A 21,635-nucleotide genomic window follows, 5' to 3' on the forward strand; every position below is an offset into this window, starting at 1 on the left:
ATTTGTCAAGAAAACCAATAAAACGACACATAAATATTGGCATATGGCGAATATTGTAATGTGCACTGTCAGAAAAAAATGAGGGAAAATGTATACCCTTAGAAGTACAACATCTTGTCACCGTGGCAGTACAACTTTGGGACAATGCTGTACCATCTACCCCTAAAAGGTGCATATTAGTACTTTAAAGTTGTTATGTGTACCTTTAATGTACTACTATGAACCTTTCATGGGTAAATAAGGTACAAAGATGTCCCTTTGAGGGTTTTGCCCTAGTGACAAGCTGTTGTAAAGGTTACATTTTTGCCATTTTTGAGCTCACCAGAATACTATAATGTGACGTTTCGAGCAATGCAGCTCTTCATCAGACTAAAATGCCACCAGCAAACGCTACTTAATTTTGTCCCAATGACAAAACCATTGGTTTTGTCAATGTCACTGTTTTGATTGCATTAAGAATTCACAGCATCCACTGTTATATTGCACAAGTTTGCATACTCTGTAGTTTCCTGTTGTGTTAACACAAGTGTGTGCATGCTCTGATTTTAGAGATAGCGCCCAGTCATGCTTTAGTGAAACCTTGTGGTGTAAAGACTTACTACGCATGTGCAGAACTACATAATTTCAAAGTTGACTAGTTGATGGTTTGCCTGAGAGACTATTGATTGGATTAGTTAATTAACTGGTCTTAAGGAAACCCCAAATAAGCTGGTTTCGAGTTCACCTGACCCCGATCAGATGCGTTTCTTATGGGAGCTTTCACAAAGTATGTGTTCAAAAATAGCTAGACTGGACTGGAGACATGATTTCAGAAGTGGAACTTTTAAGTTTGGATAACCTAAAGTGTGTGTATCTTTCTTCGTAACCCAGACCTCTGACAATGGGGCTGTCCTGTCAAAAGATGTTTTACCGACTCTTAATGTTTCCCTTTATCTTTCTCTGTCTTTCAGAAAGATGTCGTTTACCTGCAGCAGTGGTTGGAGGCATTCGTGGCGTCTTTTGAGAAGGTCATTGATGTGCAGTCGACGGAGCCTCGCCGGTGAGTCAGTTACCTGCTGACCTATCAAAATGTCACAGACACAGGGAGTTAATCTGTAGGTGGTCGGGTCCAACTCTGGCTATGATGGTATTTAGTAGCCTATATTTGTTTATTTGCTAATTTAACGGTTGCTGAGTTTGAAAAATCCATCTTTTAAAGACTTCCCTATGCACACCAGATCTGTAATGGTGTAAAAAAAAAAAAAAAAGTGATGCATTGACCAACGACATTCATCAACTTAAAAAAAAAAAAAAAAAAAAGCAGATGAAACATAAGAATGACCAAAATTTCCTGATAATTTACTCACCCCCAGGCCATCCACGATGTTTATGTCTTTCTTTCTTCAGTTAAAAAGAAATTAAGGTTTTTGAGAAACACATTCCAGGATTTTTCTCCATATAGTGGACTTAATTGGGGTATAACGAGTTGAAGATCCAAATGACAGTTTCAGTGCAGCTTCAAATGGCTCCACACAATCCCAGACGAGGAATAAGGGTCTTGTCTAGCGAAACGATTGGTCATTTTCTAAAAAATAAAATAAAAATGTATATACTTTTTTACCACAAAGGCTTGTCTTGCACTGCTCTGTGATATGTCACACATTGCGTAATCATGTTGGGAAGGTCACGCGTGACATAGGCGGAAGTTCATCTCATTTTCTCCTCCAACTTCAAAATCGGCCAACATATTTTTGTAAAGGGCGTTTGACTTAACCTGCATCTCAATGTGCATACTATCCATCCTTAATAGTATGTGACATTAGTAATATTCAATACTATTTAGGGTGGATAATATGCACATTGGGATGCCGAGTAAGTCTTTGCACGTTCGCTTTGTAGATACTGAATCTGTACTTCTGTCTATGTCACGCGTGACCTTTCCAACATGATTGCTAAATGCATGGCACATTGCAGAGCAGTGCAAGATGAGCATTTGTTGTTAAAAAGTGTGATATATATATATATATATATATATATGTATATGTGTGTGTGTGTGTGTATATATATATATGTATGTGTATATATATGTATGTGTGTGTGTGTGTGTGTGTGTGTGTATATATATATATATATATATATATATATATATATATATCTTCTTTTTTTTTTTTCGAAAATGACACTCTAGACAAGACCCTTATACCTCATCTGGGATCGTGTAGAGCCCTTTGAAGCCGCGTTGAAACTGCAATTTGGACCTTCAACCCAATGTTTGACTTACACTTTTTTGATGTTTAATTATCAGTCCTTCATTAAAACAAAAAAAAAAAAACTAAGCAAAACAAAAAACAACAGAAAAACAAAACAAACAAAAAGCAAAACAAAAGAAGCAAAAAGCAAAGCAAAACAAAAAGCAACAGAAAAACAAAACAAACAAAAAGCAAAGCAAAAAAACAACAGCAAAACAAAACAAACAAAAAGCAAAGCAAAACAAAACAAACATCTTTTTGTCTGCAGGCTGGAGGAATGGAGCGCAGATGTTCCCCTCCTCCCCAAGGAGGTACTGGTGTTCCTCAGCACCCAGCTGTGGCACAGCGCCCTCCACATGTCAGGGCAGGAACAGAGCAGCACTGCTCCACACCCACTGCTCCTCATCAAGTTCTTCATCATCATCTGCAGGTCAGTTCCTGTGGAGCACAGAGTGAACACCATCATTCTCTTTGTGATAATGCCCCAGTGACTCACATGCCCGTTGATAAGCTTCTATCTTTGAATAGCAGGGATAATGCAAGGCAGCGGTTTATGCTAAAGTGCAAATTTGATGTGGATCTTCCTTGAGTGTACAATAAAACCAGTGCTGATGCAAATCATTTTGAAATCTCTGCCTGCAGGAATATGGAGAATATAGACTCTGAAAAGACCCCTGGGTTTGTGTTTGAGACAATCAAGCTCCTAAACTTCTGTTTGACTCAGGTAAGAAAGTCTGTAAAGCTGTTCCGCAGTGATTTGCACCCCTGCTGATACATCTGATAAAGTCTAGTTTGCGTCATTTGTTAATCCCAATTCTCCTCCCCTTCTTATGTTTTCTTGTCACCTCTCCGTTATCTTATCAATAGAAGAAAGCTGCAAAATTTTCTAATGTTACTCTAGTATTAGAGTTTTAAAACTAGTTCATGTTTATATTGCATGTTTGTTTATTCTGAACATATGAATGAAACTTTTGTCCATATAATTGTATATTACGCAGCTATTGTTATTACTATACGTGTGATTGCGGCACTTTTATAGGTTTCTGAATTAACAGAACAGGTTGAATCAGAAAGCTTTGGGTGGAAGATCTCTGCTTTATTCAAAGGAATGTTTGTGTGTTAAGCTAAGTTTGTGTACTCACAAGAGTCAGTCAAGCGTGTTTTTGTATATGTGTTACAGCTGAAGAAGCGGCCAGATGATAGCAGTTTACAGTCGGTGGTACAACATGGCCTGCTGCTGTGCGAAAACCTCTTTGACCCTTATCAGACGTGGAGGAGACGGCAGGCAGGGTGAGCGTGTGTGTGCTGGCTGAGTGTGTATGTGTGTGTGTCTGTGAGTTGGGCAGGGTGTTAAACCACAATAGGAATGCGTAGGAGCCGTTGAGAGCAGCAAGTTCTGTTTCAGCTCCACTTTAACAGTTAATAACACACCCAGACCTCACCTCTCAGCTCTCAAGCCTTCTTATGCTGTCTGAATTGCACAAAGCATAAACTCCTCACAGCACTGATGCATCTCTTCAAACAGCACTGTTCTACCCATCCACTAAGGTGAAGCTCATGAAATAGTATGTGTTATAAAAAGGAGAGTTCCAGCTCTACAATTGGGTTGGATGTTAAAAGCTGTTGTATAATAGTGACTAAACATAATATGAATTCTATAAACAGTCCATATTTTGGCCTCCATTAACAGTATAATGTATTAACTGGCAGAAGAATTTTGTAGTCCATCCATTGTACTATAGTAAAGTATTGCAGTGTTACCACATTTTTATGGAAACGGCCATTATGGTAATAACATTATCTGACGTACCGTGAAATATGGAACGCATATTTCAAAATACCATGGTATTACAACTTAAAAACATAATTGTTAACATATAACCGTTATTGAATAGATTATTATTAAAGAAATTTTTGCTTAAAACAAGTGAAATAACTTGATGTATATATTTTTTTGGTAGATTAATGCTTAAAACAAGGAAAAAGGAAGTTGCCATTGGGGAAATAAAGACAAATAACAAGTCTTAAAGGGATAGTTCTCCCAAAAATTAAAAATTTTGTCATTACTTACTCACCCTCAAGTGGTTCCAAATCTGTATGAGTCTCTTTCTTCTATTGAACACAAAAGAAGTTATTTTAAAGAGTGGGTGCCATCAACTGTCTGGTTACCAACATTCTTTAAAATCTTCTTTTGTGTTCAACAGAAGAAAGAAACTCATACCGGTTTGTAACAACTTGTGGGAAAGTAAATGACACAATTTTCATTTTTGTGTGAACTATCCCTTTAATATCTTATGCTTATACTGTTTAAGAAGATTGTATCCTGTAGCTTATTGTTTCAGTAATAAATGAGAATGTGTCAAGTATTTCAAAAAAGAGCTTTGATATGTGTGTTTTTCAGGGAGGAGGTCAGTATGCTGGAGAGAAGCAAGTATAAATTCTCCCCTCTTGTTCTACCAGAGGAGCTTCCTTTGCTCTTCCACGGTATGTCACCAACTCCTGCCTTCTGACACAATCATTACCCCCATTTACTTGCTTCATCACATCCTGGGAGATATCACACATCCTGCCTCTCAGGAGACAAAATGGCTTGTTGTTTGTAAAGAGAGGGTGCTCTGATCCCTATAGTATTAATCCATTGTGATTAAGGGCCCTGTTTTGTCATGTTATTTGCCTTTAAATGTTCTTCACGTAAATACTTTCATCAGCTTTTTTAAGTTATAGCCAGTTATGACTTGTTTCCTCTGTTAGTTTGTTTCATCTCAGAAGCTCTGTCTGGACATGCGCTGGTGCAACCCTGAAGCAACCTTCCTTATAGATATATAGTGGGAGATCTACATATTTTTTATAGACTGTTGATGTAATATACAGGACAGATGAGATGTGAAAGAGAGAGAGAAATTGAATTAAAGGGTTTGTTCACCCAAAAATGAAAATTCTGTCATTAATTACTCTCCCTCATGTCTTTCCACACCCATAAGACCTTCGATCATCTTCACAGCACAAATTAAGATGGTTCGGAGCGCCAAAGTCATGTGATTTCAGTAAACGAGGCTTTGTTACGTCATAACGCACGTGACTTTGGCAGTTTGATACACGCTCCGAACCACTGATTCGAAACAAAAGATTTGTAAAGCTTTGAAGCTTCATGAAGCAGTGTTTTGAAATCGCCCTTCACTATATATTGAAGTCGCTATTTTGTTTTTGTTTTTGGCGCACAAAACATATTCTCTGTGCTTCATAACATTAAGGTTGAACCACTGTAGTCACATGAACTGTTTTAAATATAACTTTAGTACATTTCTGGGCATTTGAAAGTGTTAATTATCTTGCTCTCAGTGGAGGCCTTGCTGAGCCATTGAATTTTATCAAAAATATCTTAATTTGTGTTCTGAAGATCTTACGGGTATGGAACGACATGAGGGTGAGTTATTAATGACATTTTTCAATTTTGGGTGAACTAACCCTTTAAGACGTTAGATTTGAGGCTATAGATTCCAGCTGGTCTCCTCATCAGCACAACTCGCAAATCTGAGAAGCAAGACTGTTTTGAAGCCAGCAGGCAAAGGCCAAATCAAATAACATAATCCTGACAGTGTTACAAGCTTTGTTCAAGTGATTAGAAGCTCTGTAGAGCAACTTCCACACCTATATGGGTTTAGTAGGCAAGCTATAGTGGGTTCAAGTGGCCTGTGGTCATGAGGTGAGGTAAACTAGTTTCTTGTGCAGAAAAGGTGTTTTTCACTAAGAGGTTTATCCGCATTGTGTTTATAATGTAATGGTGTACGTGTTTATATGAAGTTTGTTCGATTTTCTACTCCACATGTCTTAAATCCAAAAGAAAGCTGGCCATATGAACACACACTCGTCAGGTTTTTGAGCAGAGTTTTTGTTTAAGCGAGGTTGACATTTTGGTGGGTTTTTTTGCTTTGTTGTGCTTGTTTTGTTTGTTTTTGTTTTGCTTTGCTTTGTTTTTAGTTTTTGTTTTGTTTTTGCTTTTTGGGTTTTTTTTGTTTTTGCTTTGTTTTGTTTTGTTTATTTTTTTTGTTTTGTTTTGTTTTGGTGTTTATTATTTCTTTATTGTATTTTCAGTAAGCAGAAGAACAAAAAAACTTTGTTTCAGCCATGAACTTGTTAGTTCTGACTAATCTTTGGGTTTCAAGTTTAATCTCTGTTCATTTGAAGCATCCAGTGTTGGTAGGCAGTTCCCATTTTTATGCCAGTTCCTTTTTAAGGGATAGTTCAGCCAAAAATGAAAATTCTGTCAAACGATATTGACTTTAATCATATGGACAAAAAGTACACCTAAGACATTTTTCAAAATATCTTATTCAGTGTTCGAGCGAATACATAAATGAATACAGGTTTAGAAAGACATGACTGAGTAAACGATGACAGAATTTTCGTTTTTGAATGAACTTTCTCCTCAACAAAAGATGTTTTTGTGCCATTAAACATTAAAATGATGACAATTGCACAAAAGATGCTCAACTTTAAAGGGGTCATGACATGACTTTCAAGATCAAAGACATTTTGATTCCTCATGTCATGACCCCTTTAAGATTCTTGTGACTAAATGACTGGTTACACCCACAGACTACCTACAAGACATTGAACTAATCCCGGAACCCCTCGTGGTGAGGCTGGTGCACCTACAGGGAGCCATAATCAGTGGATGCAAGGTAAATTAGACTCTCTGGCCCTGTAAGTCATAGGGACCTCTGATTTTGTAACCACATACCTTACTACATGAGTGTGTTAAGTGCTATCGTTTGTGTCTGTGTGTTTCAGAGGAACGGCCTTCTCTCCATCACCCCCCAGGCTGTGAAGGACCTCATGTCCGTGCTGCGTTCCTGGTGCCTGTGTCCTGCCTCATCCCCGCAAGAACCCAGGGATCCTCAGCTGCTCAGAATGACCCTGCGGTGCCTGACCGCAATGATCCACCTTTTGCACTCCAGCAGCCCGAATGACAGGCAGGTGGAGATCCGGACCGTACTGGACAGTTACTTCCAGCTGCTCAACTGGAACCGGCCACCGGAGAGCCAGCAGGAAGATATCCTGGCTTGGGAGGATAACCTCATTACCCTTCTCGAACATATGCTGAGTAAGAGAATATTTGACATCGCTCCTTAACTTTAAACATTTTTCATCATTTACTCAGCCTAGTGTCGTTCCAAACCTGTGTGACTTTTTCTGTGGAACACAAAAGAAGATATTTTGAAAAGTTTCACCCAATTGACTATAGTAAAAAAAAAAACATGTTTTTAAAATATCCTCTTTTTGTGTTCTGCAGGCGAACTATCCCTTTAATGCATCACAATCATTCCTAGTTGTATCATTCTGCCTGATAAGATGCTTTATTTTAGCCTAATTCTAACTAAGATGACATTGCATATAGAAAAGTCCAAAGAGTCAATCCAAGATGACTGACTTGGTGATGGGAATGTATTTAATATATTTCAGATGGATACCCAATGCTTGTGTATTTTGTGCTTATGCGATTATCATGCGTCAGGCTGTATTAAAATTAATTTTGAGTTGAGTCTCCTGTGCTGAATGCTATTTGTGTGGAGTTGCTGCCTCCAAATCACTCATTTTTGACGTTTCAGAGTGTTTTTGTTTTATTTTGTTTTTCTTTCTTGTAGTTTCATTATGTAGAGAAACAAAAACTTAGCTCAGTCATCAATTGGTTAGTTCTGCTTCTGACTAGTCTCAAGTGTTCATTTGATGCATTTGATTTTCTATGGTGGGCGGTTCCCGTTTCATTACAGATCCTTTTAAAGGTATAGTTGACCCCAAAATGAACATTCTGTCATCTTTACTCACCCTCATGTACTGCCTCTTCCAGGATTACAGATATATGAACACACCCTTTCATTAAGCAAATCATTATATGTAATGCAGTGGTATATTTGCACTGGCTTGTTTGCTTTGTTAATGAGTTGCATTGTATTTGCACTGTTTGTTGAGTTTGTGTTTATTAGGTTCTTGAGGTCTGTTTGCGTTTTTAGTGCAGTATATTTGGCGTAGCATTCATGTTGCCTCTAGAACAGCCTGGTTTATGCTCCTCAAGGTTTCTGTGAAAATTTTAGGTTAAAATTTATATGAATATATGAGAAAAAAGTGTATATCTTATATCCTCTACATGGTCGCCATTTCCTTTAAATAACTTTTCACTGTTTTTAAACATTTTTTTTGCACTAGTTCAATTATAATTAACATTAATTTGTCCTGCAGTGTGACAAAATCATTTTAAAAATACAAATACTCTAGTTTCTCAATTAATATAAGGTCATAAAACTGCATGCATTATAATTTTAAAACAAATAGCAAAATGCCATATAGTATAGCATGTCACAGGACATGTCAACATCCCAAAAGTATTTCCTGTAATCGACATGTAATTTGATATTATGTCATGATGTAACTCTTTGTAAATCTTTGAGATTGCATTTCAACTCAACAATACTGTTATTATACATGGCAAATTATAGTGCTTCTGATTCTAAATATTTAACTCAGATCACTGTGTCTGATATGTTTGATGTTGTTTAAACATTTATGTTTGTGGTGAACTTCCATCCCTTTTGCTGAAGTTCAGAGTAATTGTAGCCAGTTCTCTAGAAACAATTTGAATAGAGAAGTTGCAAAAGGCCACAAAACAGCTGTTTGGTTGCATTTAATGTCTTCTCCACGAGTAATGCAGATGTCCCAGTGCTTGAAACTGGCACAGTTTTATCTGTCCAGAAGGCACCGGTCAAAAAGCCTGAATATTCTTGTGTTTTTGCCCTGCAGATGCTATACCAGAGATCCTGCAGTGTTCAGACCGGCCGGTGTTGCAGGCCATCTTTCTCAATAACAACTGTTTTGAGCACATCCTCCGCCTGATCCAGAACAGCAAGGTCAGAATGCTACCTTCTTAAAATCTCTGAGATATCTGCAGCAGCGTTTCACAAAACCAGGATTCAAACCATTCTCATGGCTGACAATGGAAATGTGGCAGTCTGCTGATGTTTGTTCTGAAAGATAACAAGCAGACACCTGTACTTGAGTAATCTGATCTGAAGCACAGATTTGTCATGGTTCCATCCAGAGGTTGCTTTAACTGAAAGGTTTTTTTATTATTTAGCAAATTTTAAAAACAGTGACTGATAAATTCATATGCTGTCTATCATTTTTATATAAGGTATTTCTAAGGTATGTTTTCCCTTACTTTAGAAAGTTCTCCACTAAAGGATGTCAGTAGGGGTTTGAAGCAGTTTTTTCACATTTCGTGAGCAGAATAAAAACTACAACACAGTGCTTGATAAGACTCAGAAATACCAGGCTCAATGACTTTTTTTTAGTCTAGATCTATTAATGTATTCAAAAATACAATAAAGGTTTAATTCATGCATACACTGACTTCAGTACACATCTTCTAAGATGAACATGTTTTAGTTAATTAAAATTCACTTTAATATTTTTTGGGGACAAAGTCAAAAAAGTCAAACTGTCCTGATATTAAAAGCCTCAATCTTTCAAGAATTTAATCATTTTAATAAGTAATTTGGTATAATATTTTTGAAAAACATGTCTACCAAATCAAAGTCAGGTGGTGCGACCAACATGCAGAAATATCATAAAGAGGAAATGATATCATAGAGAGGATCCCTTGCAGACCCTATTGACTGTGTATCAAGGTCAATAAATATCTAAAAATATTAGATAATTTGACCTTTGGCAAGGCGAGGTTAGTTCAGTTCTGGTAGTTGTAAAAGTCATGTGGTACAACTCACTAAAATGTAATGATATTAATAAAAAAAATTCATGATATTTGTACAAAAATACTTTTCACTGTAAACTATATTTAAAAACATTTTTGCAATAATGATTAAGATGTGTACATTATTTAAAGGTGCCCTAGAATTAAAAATTGAATTTACCTTGGCATAGTTGAATAACGAGAGTTCAGTACATGGAAATGACATACAGTGAGTCTCAAACTCCATTGTTTCCTCCTTCTTATATAAATCTCATTTGTTTAAAAGACCTCCGAAGAACAGGCGAATCTCAACATAACACTGACTGTTACATAACAGTTGGGCTCATTAATATGTACGCCCCCAATATTTGCATATGCCAGCCCATGATCGAGGCATTACACAAGGGCAGCCAGTATTAACGTCTGGATGTGAATCATTAGACTAGGTAAGCAAGCAAGAACAATAGCGAAAAATGGCAGATGGAGCAATAATAAGTGACATGATCTATGATAAAATGATATTTTTAGTGATATTTGTGAATTGTCTTTCTAAATGTTTCGTTAGCATGTTGCTAATGTACTGTTAAATGTGGTTAAAGTTACCATCGTTTCTTACTGTATTCACAAAGACAAGAGAGCCGTCGCTATTTTCATTTTTAAACACTTGCAGTCTGTATAATTCATAAACACAACTTCATTCTTTATAAATCTCTCCAACAGTGTAGCATTAGCCGTTAGCCACAGAGCATAGCCTCAAACTCATTCAGAATCAAATGTAAACATCCAAATAAATACTATACTCGCATAATCCGATGTATGCATGCAGTATGCATGATGAACACTTTGTAAAGATCCATTTTGAGGGTTATATTAGCTGTGTGAACTTTGTTTATGCAATGATAGAGTCGAGAGCTCGGGAGGGGGCGGAGAGCGCGAGCAATTAAAGGGGCCACAGCCTGAATCGGCGCATTTCTAATTATGCCCCAAAATAGGCAGTTAAAAAAATGAATTAAAAAAAATCTATGGGGTATTTTGAGCTGAAACTTCACAGACACATTCAGGGGACACCTTAGACTTATATTACATCTTGTAAAAAAAACGTTCTACGGCACCTTTTAAGAAAAATGTGTTACTACCTTTTACTTGGTTACACCACATGACATTTTTAAGTCATAAAATTGAAACTTTTCTTGAAAATTATATGGAACCCTGGACAACAAAACCAGTCACAGGGGTCAATTTTTTTAAATTGAGATTTATACATCATCTGAAAGCTGAATAAATAAGCTTTCCATTGATGTATGGTTTGTTAGGACAATATTTGGTCAAGATACAACTTTAAAAATCTGGAATCTGAGGGTACAAAAAAATTAAAATATTGAGAAAATCTCCTTTAAAGTTGTCCAAATGAAGTCATTAGCAATGCGTATTACTTAAAAAATATATATTTTTTTATATATATTCACGGTAGGAATTTTACAAAATGTCTTCATGGAACATGATCTTTACTTAATATCCTAATGATTTTTGGAATTAAAAAAAAAAAAAACAATGATTTTGACCCATACAATGTATTGTTGGCTATTGCTATTTGGTTTTGTGGTCCAGGGTCACATATAAGTTGATATAAGAAAATGTTTTTTAAACCACATGAAACCTATATTAATACAAATGTTGCAATTACATACATTTACGCTAGATTTTTTAAAAGATTGGACAGTTTTATTTGTCATTAACCCATCAAGCTTTACAATATTTTACTGACAGATAAAAATAGAGCATGACAGACAATTTAAAACTCAATGAGTCAAAGTGACGAATAACAATTATTTGTAGCACAGCTTCTGTTTCCGTCATATGATGAAATATAGGTGCTGCGTCATATGTTTGTATGTAATCACAGTTGGTTTGGCTAAGCTGGGTGGTTTTTGAGTGTGTTGTAACTAGGCATTCTGTTGTGTAATGAGGATTGCGAAGAGCTTCTCTTTTTCATCTGTTACCTTTCATTTCTTTTTGCTTTATCTCTCGGTAAGTTCAATTTCTGCTTGCTTATGTTATCTCTGACTCACTTGTTTATGTGTTTGTTTGTGACGGTGTGTGAATGTGTGTCCGTCCTGCAGCTCTATCAGAGTAACAGGTTTATGGTGGAGTGTGAGGGCCAATGTGACCTCACTACACGTTTGCTCACAGAGGCTGAAGTGGAGCAGGTACTTTCCCTTCACCGCTGATCAGTGTGACGTTCGTCAGCAGGAAACCCACCCTTCACTCGACTGACACAAACGCAGACAAACACAAATACACAGATAGACAACTGCTGACTGAGCAACATTAGATTCTGCATAACCTACTCCACACCGTTCCACAAACGTGCAGTGTTGTCTAGGTGAATATACAGTAGCAAAACATCTGCATGCATGTACTTGTGTCTTTGCGTGTGTGTCAGTTAGTTACACCGTTGACTTAAATGCAACAAAAGAAATGTGGAAAATTACATTATGCTGTTCTCGTACATGGTAAAACATCCCATGATATTTGGAAATGAGATTGATGGTAATCACTCGTGTTCTAATGGTAGCTGATGCATAACTTCAGTATTTTAGGGTGAAACTGGCATCAGACTGACTTCCAAGGTATTCTCATGCCAAATGATGTACAATAAATTCAAAAATTAAATTTTTGCTTAAAAATGTGCTTGTGCTTTTATTTTAAAGATGATAGTTCACCCAAAAATGAAAATTCTGTCATTTATTACTCACCCTCATGCCGTTCCACACCTGTAAGCACTTCATTAATCTTCTGAACACAAATTAAGATATTTTAGTTGAAATCCGATGGCTCAGTGAGGCCTTCATAGGGAGCAATGACATTTCCTCTCTCAAGATCCATTAATGTACTAAAAACATATTTAAATCAGTTCATGTGAGTACAGTGGTTCAATATTAATATTATAAAGTGACAAGAATATTTTTGGTGCGCCAAAAAAAATAAAATAACGACTTATATAGTGATGGCCTGAACAGTGTTTTGAAATCGGCCGTCACTAAATAAGTCGTTATTTGGTCTTTTTTTGGCGCACCAAAAATATTCTCGTCGCTTTATAATATTAATATTGAACCACTGTACTCACATGAACTGATTTAAATATGTTTTTAGTACATTAATGGATCTTGAGAGAGGAAATGTCATTGCTCCCTATGAAGGCTTCACTGAGTCATCGGATTTCAACTAAAATATCTTAATTTGTGTCTTACGGGTGTGGAACGGCATGAGGGTGAGTAATAAATGACAGAATTTTCATTTTTGGGTGAACTAACCCTTTAAGTATATAGTGTTATAGTATTTATTAATATTTTGAATTATGATTTATATTTATATTTTCAGTTTAATTCATTTTACTTACATTAAGTTCTTTTGTCATTTTTATTTGTTTTTTTATATATTTATATAGTTGTAATTTAGTACTATTTCAGTTTATTTTATTTCAGTTAGTAATTTTATTACTTCAACTTAAACTTATTACAGTTATTTGCCAAAGAAACATGTCAACTTTGTGTAGTTTAAGTTTAAGTAATATTTTTATATCTATCTAATATTTATATTTAATAAAACAATTTATTTTAGCTTTATTTCAATTAACAAAAATATTTTTGATATATTTAGTTAACGATAGAAACACTGTTGTATATGAATATGGCAATCATATAGTAACATGAAAATATAGCATTTGATACCATGGTACCAGTACATTTTTAAAGGTTTGTGCAGTGTCAGTATACAGAGTTTGAGGGTGAGGATCCTGCTGATGGTGGTTTTGTGTTGCTGCGTGCGTGTGTGTGTATGTGTGAAGTTCTTTGGATGTACTTGCAAGGCTGTGTCACCTTGCATGTAGTCTTGCAATGTGCAGAGTGTTTCTAGATTTCTAGCATGTCTACTCTGGCTGTGGTGCTGTGGGTGTAACATTTGGTGTGTGTTTTATTTGGTGGTCTTCAGTGGGATATTTGTGGTGGAGTGGTGATAAATATTTCTAATGAGAAAATTACTTTACTGTTGCATGTTTTGAGATATTTATTAAAATCTTGCACTTCAAGGAGGAATGTTCAGAAACTATGAATCTATCAACCTTGTGTGATTCTCTCTGAAACTCTTTAATTAAAATAAATTTTTCACACAAAATGTCATTTTATTAATCTATTTATGCTCACCAAGGATGCATTTATTTGATCAAAAATACAGTTAAAACAGTAATATTGTGACATATTTGATCATGTAGAATAACTGTTTTCTATTTTAATATATTTTAAAATGTAATTTATTTCTGTGATGGCAAAGCTGAATTTTCAGCATCATTACTCAAGTCTTCAGTATCACATGATTCTTCAGAAATCATTCTAATATGCTGATTTGCTGCTCAAGAAATATATATTTTTTATTATTATTATTATCAATGTACAAATCAGTTGTGCTGCTTAAAAAAAAAAGTTAGAAAGACAATATAAAAGTCTGCTATTTTTAATCAATTTAATGCATCCTTGCTGAATAAAAGTATTATTTCTTTAAAATAAATAAATAAATAAATCTTACTAAATCCAAACTTTTGAACAGTGACATTATTTAATCACTAATGTCATTCCAAACCCATATTCTGTTGTTTTTGTCAAAAGGAGAAATTCTGAAGAATCTTTATGCAATAATTCTTACAACATATACAGGTGCTGGTCATATAATTAGAATATCATCAAAAAGTTGATTTATTTCACTAATTCCATTCAAAAAGTGAAACTTGTATATTATATTCATTCATTACACACAGACTGATATATTTCAAATGTTTATTTCTTTTAATTTTGATGATTATAACTGACAACTAAGGAAAATCCCAAATTTAGTATCTCAGAAAATTAGAATATTGTGAAAAGGTTCAATATTGAAGACACCTGGTGCTACACTCTAATGAGCTAATTAACTCAAAACACCTGCAAAGGCCTTTAAATGGTCTCTCAGTCTAGTTCTGTAGGCTACACAATCATGGGGAAGACTGCTGACTTGACAGTTGTCCAAAAGACGACCATTGACACCTTGCACAAGGAGAGCAAGACACAAAAGGTCATTGCAAAAGAGGCTGGCTGTTCACAGAGCTCTGTGTCCAAGCACATTAATAGAGAGGCGAAGGGAAGGAAAAGATGTGGTAGAAAAAAGTGTACAAGCAATAGGGATAATCGCACCCTGGAGAGGATTGTGAAACAAAACCCATTCAAAAATGTGGGGGAGGTTCACAAAGAGTGGACTGCAGCTGGAGTCAGTGCTTCAAGAACCACTACGCACAGACGTATGCAAGACATGGGTTTCAGCTGTCGCATTCCTTGTGTCAAGCCACTCTTGAACAACAGACAGCGTCAGAAGCGTCTCGCCTGGGCTAAAGACAAAAAGGACTGGACTGCTGCTGAGTGGTCCAAAATTATGTTCTCTGATGAAAGTAAATTTTGCATTTCCTTTGGAAATCAGGGTCCCAGAGTCTGGAGGAAGAGAGGAGAGGCACACAATCCACATTGCTTGAGGTCCAGTGTAAAGTTTCCACAGTCAGTGATGGTTTGGGGTGCCATGTCATCTGCTGGTGTTGGTCCACTGTGTTTTTTGAGGTCCAAGGTCAACGCAGCCGTATACCATGAAGTTTAAGAGCACTTCATGCTCACTGCTGCTGACCAACTTTATGGAGATGCAGATTTCATTTTCCAACAGGACTTGGCACCTGCACACAGTGCCAAAGCTACCAGTAAATGGTTTAAGGACCATGGTATCCCTGTTCTTAATTGGCCAGCAAACTCGCCTGACCTTAACCCCATAGAAAATCTATGGGGTATTGTGAAGAGGAAGATGCGATATGCCAGACCCAACAATGCAGAAGAGCTGAAGGCCACTATCAGAGCAACCTGGGCTCTCATAACACCTGAGCAGTGCCACAGACTGATCGACTCCATGCCACGCCGCATTGCTGCAGTAATTCAGGCAAAAGGAGCCCCAACTAAGTATTGAGTGCTGTACATGCTCATACTTTTCAGTTGGCTAAGATTTCTAAAAATCCTTTCTTTGTATTGGTCTTAAGTAATATTCAAATTTTCTGAGATACTGAATTTGCGATTTTCCTTAGTTGTCAGTTATAATCATCAAAATTAAAAGAAATAAACATTTGAAATATATCAGTCTGTGTGTAATGAATGAATATAATATACAAGTTTCACTTTTTGAATGAAATTAGTGAAATCAACTTTTTGATGATATTCTAATTATATGACCAGCACCTGTATAATGACCATGACTGTCAAGCTCTAAAATGGACTACAAACACCATAAATGCAGAATAAAAGTGGTCCATATGACCTGTGCTCTGTTTTGAAGCCAAAACAGACCAAAACATAAGTCATTAATCAACGGAAATTCACTGAAGCTTTGAAAGCTCATTCATTTCGGTGTTAGATTCAGAAATGTCACAGCATTGGTTCTTCAAAAAATTCTCCTATGTTATTGGAAATAATGACAGAATGTGTATTCTCGGGTGAACTAATCATTTAATATATGAGATTATGTGAAGATTGTGAACTAAATGATGTGTGCATTTTGCGTGTTTGCGTGTAGGTCTGGGAAAAGGGCTCTGACTGCATCACAGTACACGCCATTCGAGTCCTCACTGCCATTATGAGCAACTCGCCGTCTGCCAAGGTATGACACGTCTCCTTCGACTCATTTCTCACACCTCCTCTCTTCTCGTTCCTTATGTATGTTGCTCCTAAAGTCTCTGAAAGGTCAGCTAGCTCACAGACGTCTCTCATTTTATCAGCATGATATGTCAAAGTGCTTGCGTGTGATAAATGTGCCCCTTATGCGTATGAGGTTAATCTTATCTGCACATTTGATGTGGTGGTGCAGAACCAGGTCACCCATGGTGACGTTATGACATGCGCTTCCTCCTTTATGCTATGGTGCTTACTGACAGTTGTTTGTCAGGTCTTAAAGTATCATAATCTCATTACCTATTTTTTGTTTATTTTTTCTCTTGAAGTGTATTTATAATTTCAGTCAAAGTTTCTTCTACCAAAACTGTCATAAAGTAGTTTTCCGTGACTATTTTTCAGAATTAAACTGGTTCTTTTTACTGCTACTTCTTTATGTAAATGCCTTTGCTGTTGGGTCAAATATAGTTTGTGCTGCCCCGTTCTTCTATAACACCCTCTTTGCAAAACAAACATTATACTGCAGCACAATAAAGATTTATAACTTTGTTTTCTCTGTCTTTGCAGTGTAGTTTCTATAAATAATCTGGATGGCCTTGTGTTGTGAAAGCAATTTACATTTGTAGATTGGACTTTCTATTTAACTTAAATTTAAAGTAAAATTAAGGTTTTGTTTTTTATGATATCCCCCCCTTTGGTATCCTGATTTCATGTGAAAACATTTCTACTTTATATAATAGCTTTTGTTTATTGGTTTATTTTGGGGAACAGGGTGGGGAAAACACTCATTGTATTCAATGCGTGTTCAATTGTAATGTAACTGGTTTTGTGTGGTTTGTCTTCCCAGGAGGTCTTCAAGGAACGGATTGGCTACTCACAGCTGTTCGATGTGTTGAAAAGTCAAGGACAGCCCACCAAAAGACTCCTGCAGGAGCTGATGAACATGGTAAGTGAGAAGACTGAGACTGCATTTAAGTCACTTTAAGGCTTAATATAATTTAAACGAATGAGTTAGAAAAAAATTCACCCCCCTCACAGTTGTCATGAAGGGCAAAATTAGCAGTATAGACCAAAACCACAATTTGAACCAACTTGTAAACATGTTTTTTTCTGCTTATAAACTTGGCCAATTTAACAACTCAGTGAGATTCTGCTCTCTTTTGGAGCCTGTCCCTAGCGGCCAGTCGATGAATCGCAGTTTAAGTCACTTCCGTATTGGCTTCACGAGAGACTGGGGGAGGTTGCCGCTTGAGTTAAACGCAGGCCTTGACATTAACTTTTTTGCTCACCAGCCACTGTGGCTAGTGGTTTTCCAAAGTTACTAGCCACTCAGCATTTTCACTGGCCACAATTTTGATGTCGGTAAATTACATTTTATATGATTAAAGTTGACTTTGTTATGCTTAAATTACTTTATTTTGAGTCATTTTACTTGATTTAGAAGATTTAAAACCCTTTCAAACTTTTAAATGCAGATTGACCACCCAAATCAAGACTACATTGTATATCAGCTGGTATGTACAGGTGGGCAAGAGGTAGACAATATGAGCATGGGCTAATATGAGAAATTGTATAAGTTATTTGTGTTAGGCTATATAAAAGAACAAAGAAGCAAATTACAAAAACAATAGTACATTAAAAATCATCTTTTTTCAGATACAGTAGGTTTATTTAACATATAGCCTACATTTATTTAACATCTTTTGTTGTTTGATTAACATTAATGACAGACAATAGGCCTATTTAATTGGGCTGCTGAATGCATGGACGTAACTGACGCATATCCAGTTATTACCCACCTGTTTACGTCCACTTAAGCCATAACCGACTGTATTCACGTGAGATACTCCACAGGATGGACATTTAGACATCTGTGTGCACGTGTATTTGACTATTCAGGCGCGAGGAGAACTGATCGCGCGCGCGACAGAGAGAGAGCGCACGCGAGAGAGCGCTTTTGTTGTGTGTCATTCAGCGCAAATCCGCCTATCCCTCCTTCACTAACTGCACGTAAATAACGAATTGTGTGATTGGATTGTAATTTTGTGCTACGGCGATCTTCGACGATCATTTGGCTGTAAACTGAAATTATATTCAACCTGCCAAAGTGGCTAGTGGGAGTGGCTGTCTTACCCGCCACAGCTGAAATCTACCCGCATTTGGCGGGTTGGCGGGTGTTAATGCCAAGCCCTGCAGCCTAACTCTAACTGCTATCAAAGATGGTGCGACATCCATTTCCTTCCCTCTTGTCATTTAGTCAGCTAAAATATTCAGTATTTTTATACATAATGTAATAAAAAGCGCTTTTTAACCATATAATTAAAATAATGTACACTTACATGATATGAAGACTTCTATAATATCAGTAGCCTACTAAAAGCAGTTTTAGTTTACATAGAGGGGGTCACCTCATGGGGGCGGCCATCTTGAAATCACATAACTAGCCAAATTCCATAATTGAACAGAATTGAATTTGAATTGACTTCTTTTTTTTTGCCAAAGTAATAATTTATTCAATAATTATTATATATTTAAAGGTGGACTCAGTATTATTTCAAATACACTGTTTGGAAGTTAGTCAGGCCGATACCAACAACAAACATGTAACCAATCAGCATTAGGTGGCGTATGTTGGTCGAGCAAGAGGGAGATTTGAAAATAAGAAAAAAAAACTGCAGAATGAGAGATGGAACATAATACAAAAGAGCTCAAAAGAATATCACTGGAATGAAGGTTTATGACTAGGCAAGCGCTTTAGGACCCGCGTTTATATTAGAAAAGCTTGAGAGATCTAAGCGGGAAGGCCTGAAAACAGATGAGGAGGCTGCTTTGATTCCTTTTCATGTAAGTAACTCTGGGTTTTGATTGTCTGGAGCTGCTGTGCTGTTGGCGATTAACAACAAACTCATTTGTATTTACTCTTGTGTAATGTACGTTCATTTGATGTGCTTCCTTGTTGTTCGTTCATCAACTGCGCTTTATTTTTCATGAAGCATTTTGTTGCACGTCAGCTGTGTTAAACAGACATCCACTCGCATTGCGTGTGTAACAGTGGCCAGCTAGTGGTAAACTACTGCACTCTGAAGCCATACAGTAGAAATTATGTGAGGAACAGAATGAAAGCTGTACCTGTAAAAAGTTAATGCATGATGTGTGTTAATATTTAGGCTTCTTGCTATTTTACCTGTATTTTAACAACTTCTGTTGTTGTTAACTGTACTACTGTACTGATTCTCAATACCAGTCCTGGAGTCCTCACAACACTGCATGTTTTGGATAACTTTGATTCAAATTTTCAAAAAAATGAAAATTTGATATATATATATATATATATATATATATATATATATATATATATATATATATATATATACACAGGCTACACTATGTAGTCTTTGCTATAATACTCTGTAATTGACACTAAAATAACACTGAATTCATACTACACACATGCATACTTATAAAACGTCAAGAAGTTCTTCAACATATACACTAAGCTGTATGCAATTTTGGATGCAACAATGAATTGATAGCACAGAACCACTGTGCTATCAAAAAACTTGTATCCTTTCACATTTTTTGCTTTTTCCTTCCTCTTTCTTCATGTTTTTTTCTCTCAGGCTGTTGAAGGAGAGTATTCCCAGGCCATGCAGTTAGGCATCAGTAACGAACAGCCTTTGCTCCTGCTGCTACAGTGGTTGCCTGATCTGGGCTCTCGCTCTCTGCAGCTGCTGGTGTCCCAGTGGCTGGCGGCCGTGTGTCGAGGAACTCTGTCCTGCCGTACTGTAGCCGTCGAAGCGGGCTTAGTGGGCGCTGTGCTGGAGGTGCTTTCTGAACCCCCGGAGCGGCTTGACCGGCAGTGCGCGGACGCCCTCCTGGGCTTGTTTCAAGACTTGGGATCTCTTTCTTTACGGCCCTGTGAACTGAAGAGTCTGCTGAAGCTCTTGCGGACTGAGCCCAGGGCTTCCCCTCACCCATACTGCGGGCGCGTTGTAAGGGTGCTTTCCGCCATGGCGGCACGTGGGGAGGGCGGGTGCAGCGCCTTGCAGTATTTTGACCTTACGCCCCCTATGGCGGGTATTATGGTGCCAGCTATACAACGCTGGCCAGGGAGTGCGTTTGCTTTCCACGCCTGGCTGTGCCTCAACACGGACTTTCCTCCACCCCAGCACCACTACTCCGAATCCCACCTGACACACCCGGATAATACAGTTCGCATGGCTATGGGACCACGCAGGAAACAGCTTTACAGGTTTGACATTTTTATTACAAATTTTTTTAGTTTTAATATATATTAAATATTAAATAATATTAAATATAAATATATATTAGATATATATATTATATATTAGGGCCGAGAAGTGAAAATTTTGTTCATGCATTTTTGCATGATATGTCTATTTGATGCTTTACACAGTAATGATTCAAATTATCTTTTGGGGATATTTTCTCAGCCATATTTGATGTACGATAAATTTGTGATTTATTCATTATCATTTTTTTTTAAAACACTCAAAACTAAAATCACTTGATTTTAATTTAACAGGTTAGTTTAGGCATCACAACATTATTATGTACATTTAACATATTATGTAAATGTGTATGAAAACATGTATATCGTGCATCTGCAGTAGATCATTGTAATTTGTCTGCATCAATTAATTACAACTTAGGAATTTAACTATAACAACAATTTTACTACTGGGGTTTACTACTATGTTAAAATATTTCCCATGACTGTAATTTGTTAAAATATTTGCAATATTCACAATTATATATGGCAAACAAAATCATAGCGAGTAAGTAGAGAATATTGTAGAGAATATGTGTTTCCCAGGCCTACTTGTGACAAAAGGTTTTTACATATTGTGTGCCTGTATGAGTCTAGTACACTTGTACTAATCTATAACTAAAAATACTTATACGATTCTGTGTGTA

At 36.7% G+C, this 21,635-nt stretch overlaps 1 protein-coding gene across 1 annotated transcript in view; it reads left to right on the forward strand.

The window, feature by feature from the left end:
• The window catches only part of nbeal2 (neurobeachin-like 2), a 94,163-nt gene that overhangs the window by 25,519 nt on the left and 47,009 nt on the right, over window positions 1-21,635 (forward strand). Inside the window, 12 exon segments of the mRNA XM_048153685.1 lie at window positions 951-1,039; window positions 2,497-2,658; window positions 2,871-2,952; window positions 3,409-3,518; window positions 4,630-4,712; window positions 6,825-6,910; window positions 7,020-7,332; window positions 9,024-9,130; window positions 12,093-12,179; window positions 16,603-16,686; window positions 17,545-17,643; window positions 20,318-20,949. Of these exon segments, the coding sequence (XP_048009642.1) occupies window positions 951-1,039; window positions 2,497-2,658; window positions 2,871-2,952; window positions 3,409-3,518; window positions 4,630-4,712; window positions 6,825-6,910; window positions 7,020-7,332; window positions 9,024-9,130; window positions 12,093-12,179; window positions 16,603-16,686; window positions 17,545-17,643; window positions 20,318-20,949 (1,934 nt within the window).

Source organism: Megalobrama amblycephala, linkage group LG13, assembly GCF_018812025.1.
Source record: "Megalobrama amblycephala isolate DHTTF-2021 linkage group LG13, ASM1881202v1, whole genome shotgun sequence".
In the NCBI taxonomy this organism is placed as follows: domain Eukaryota; kingdom Metazoa; phylum Chordata; class Actinopteri; order Cypriniformes; family Xenocyprididae; genus Megalobrama; species Megalobrama amblycephala.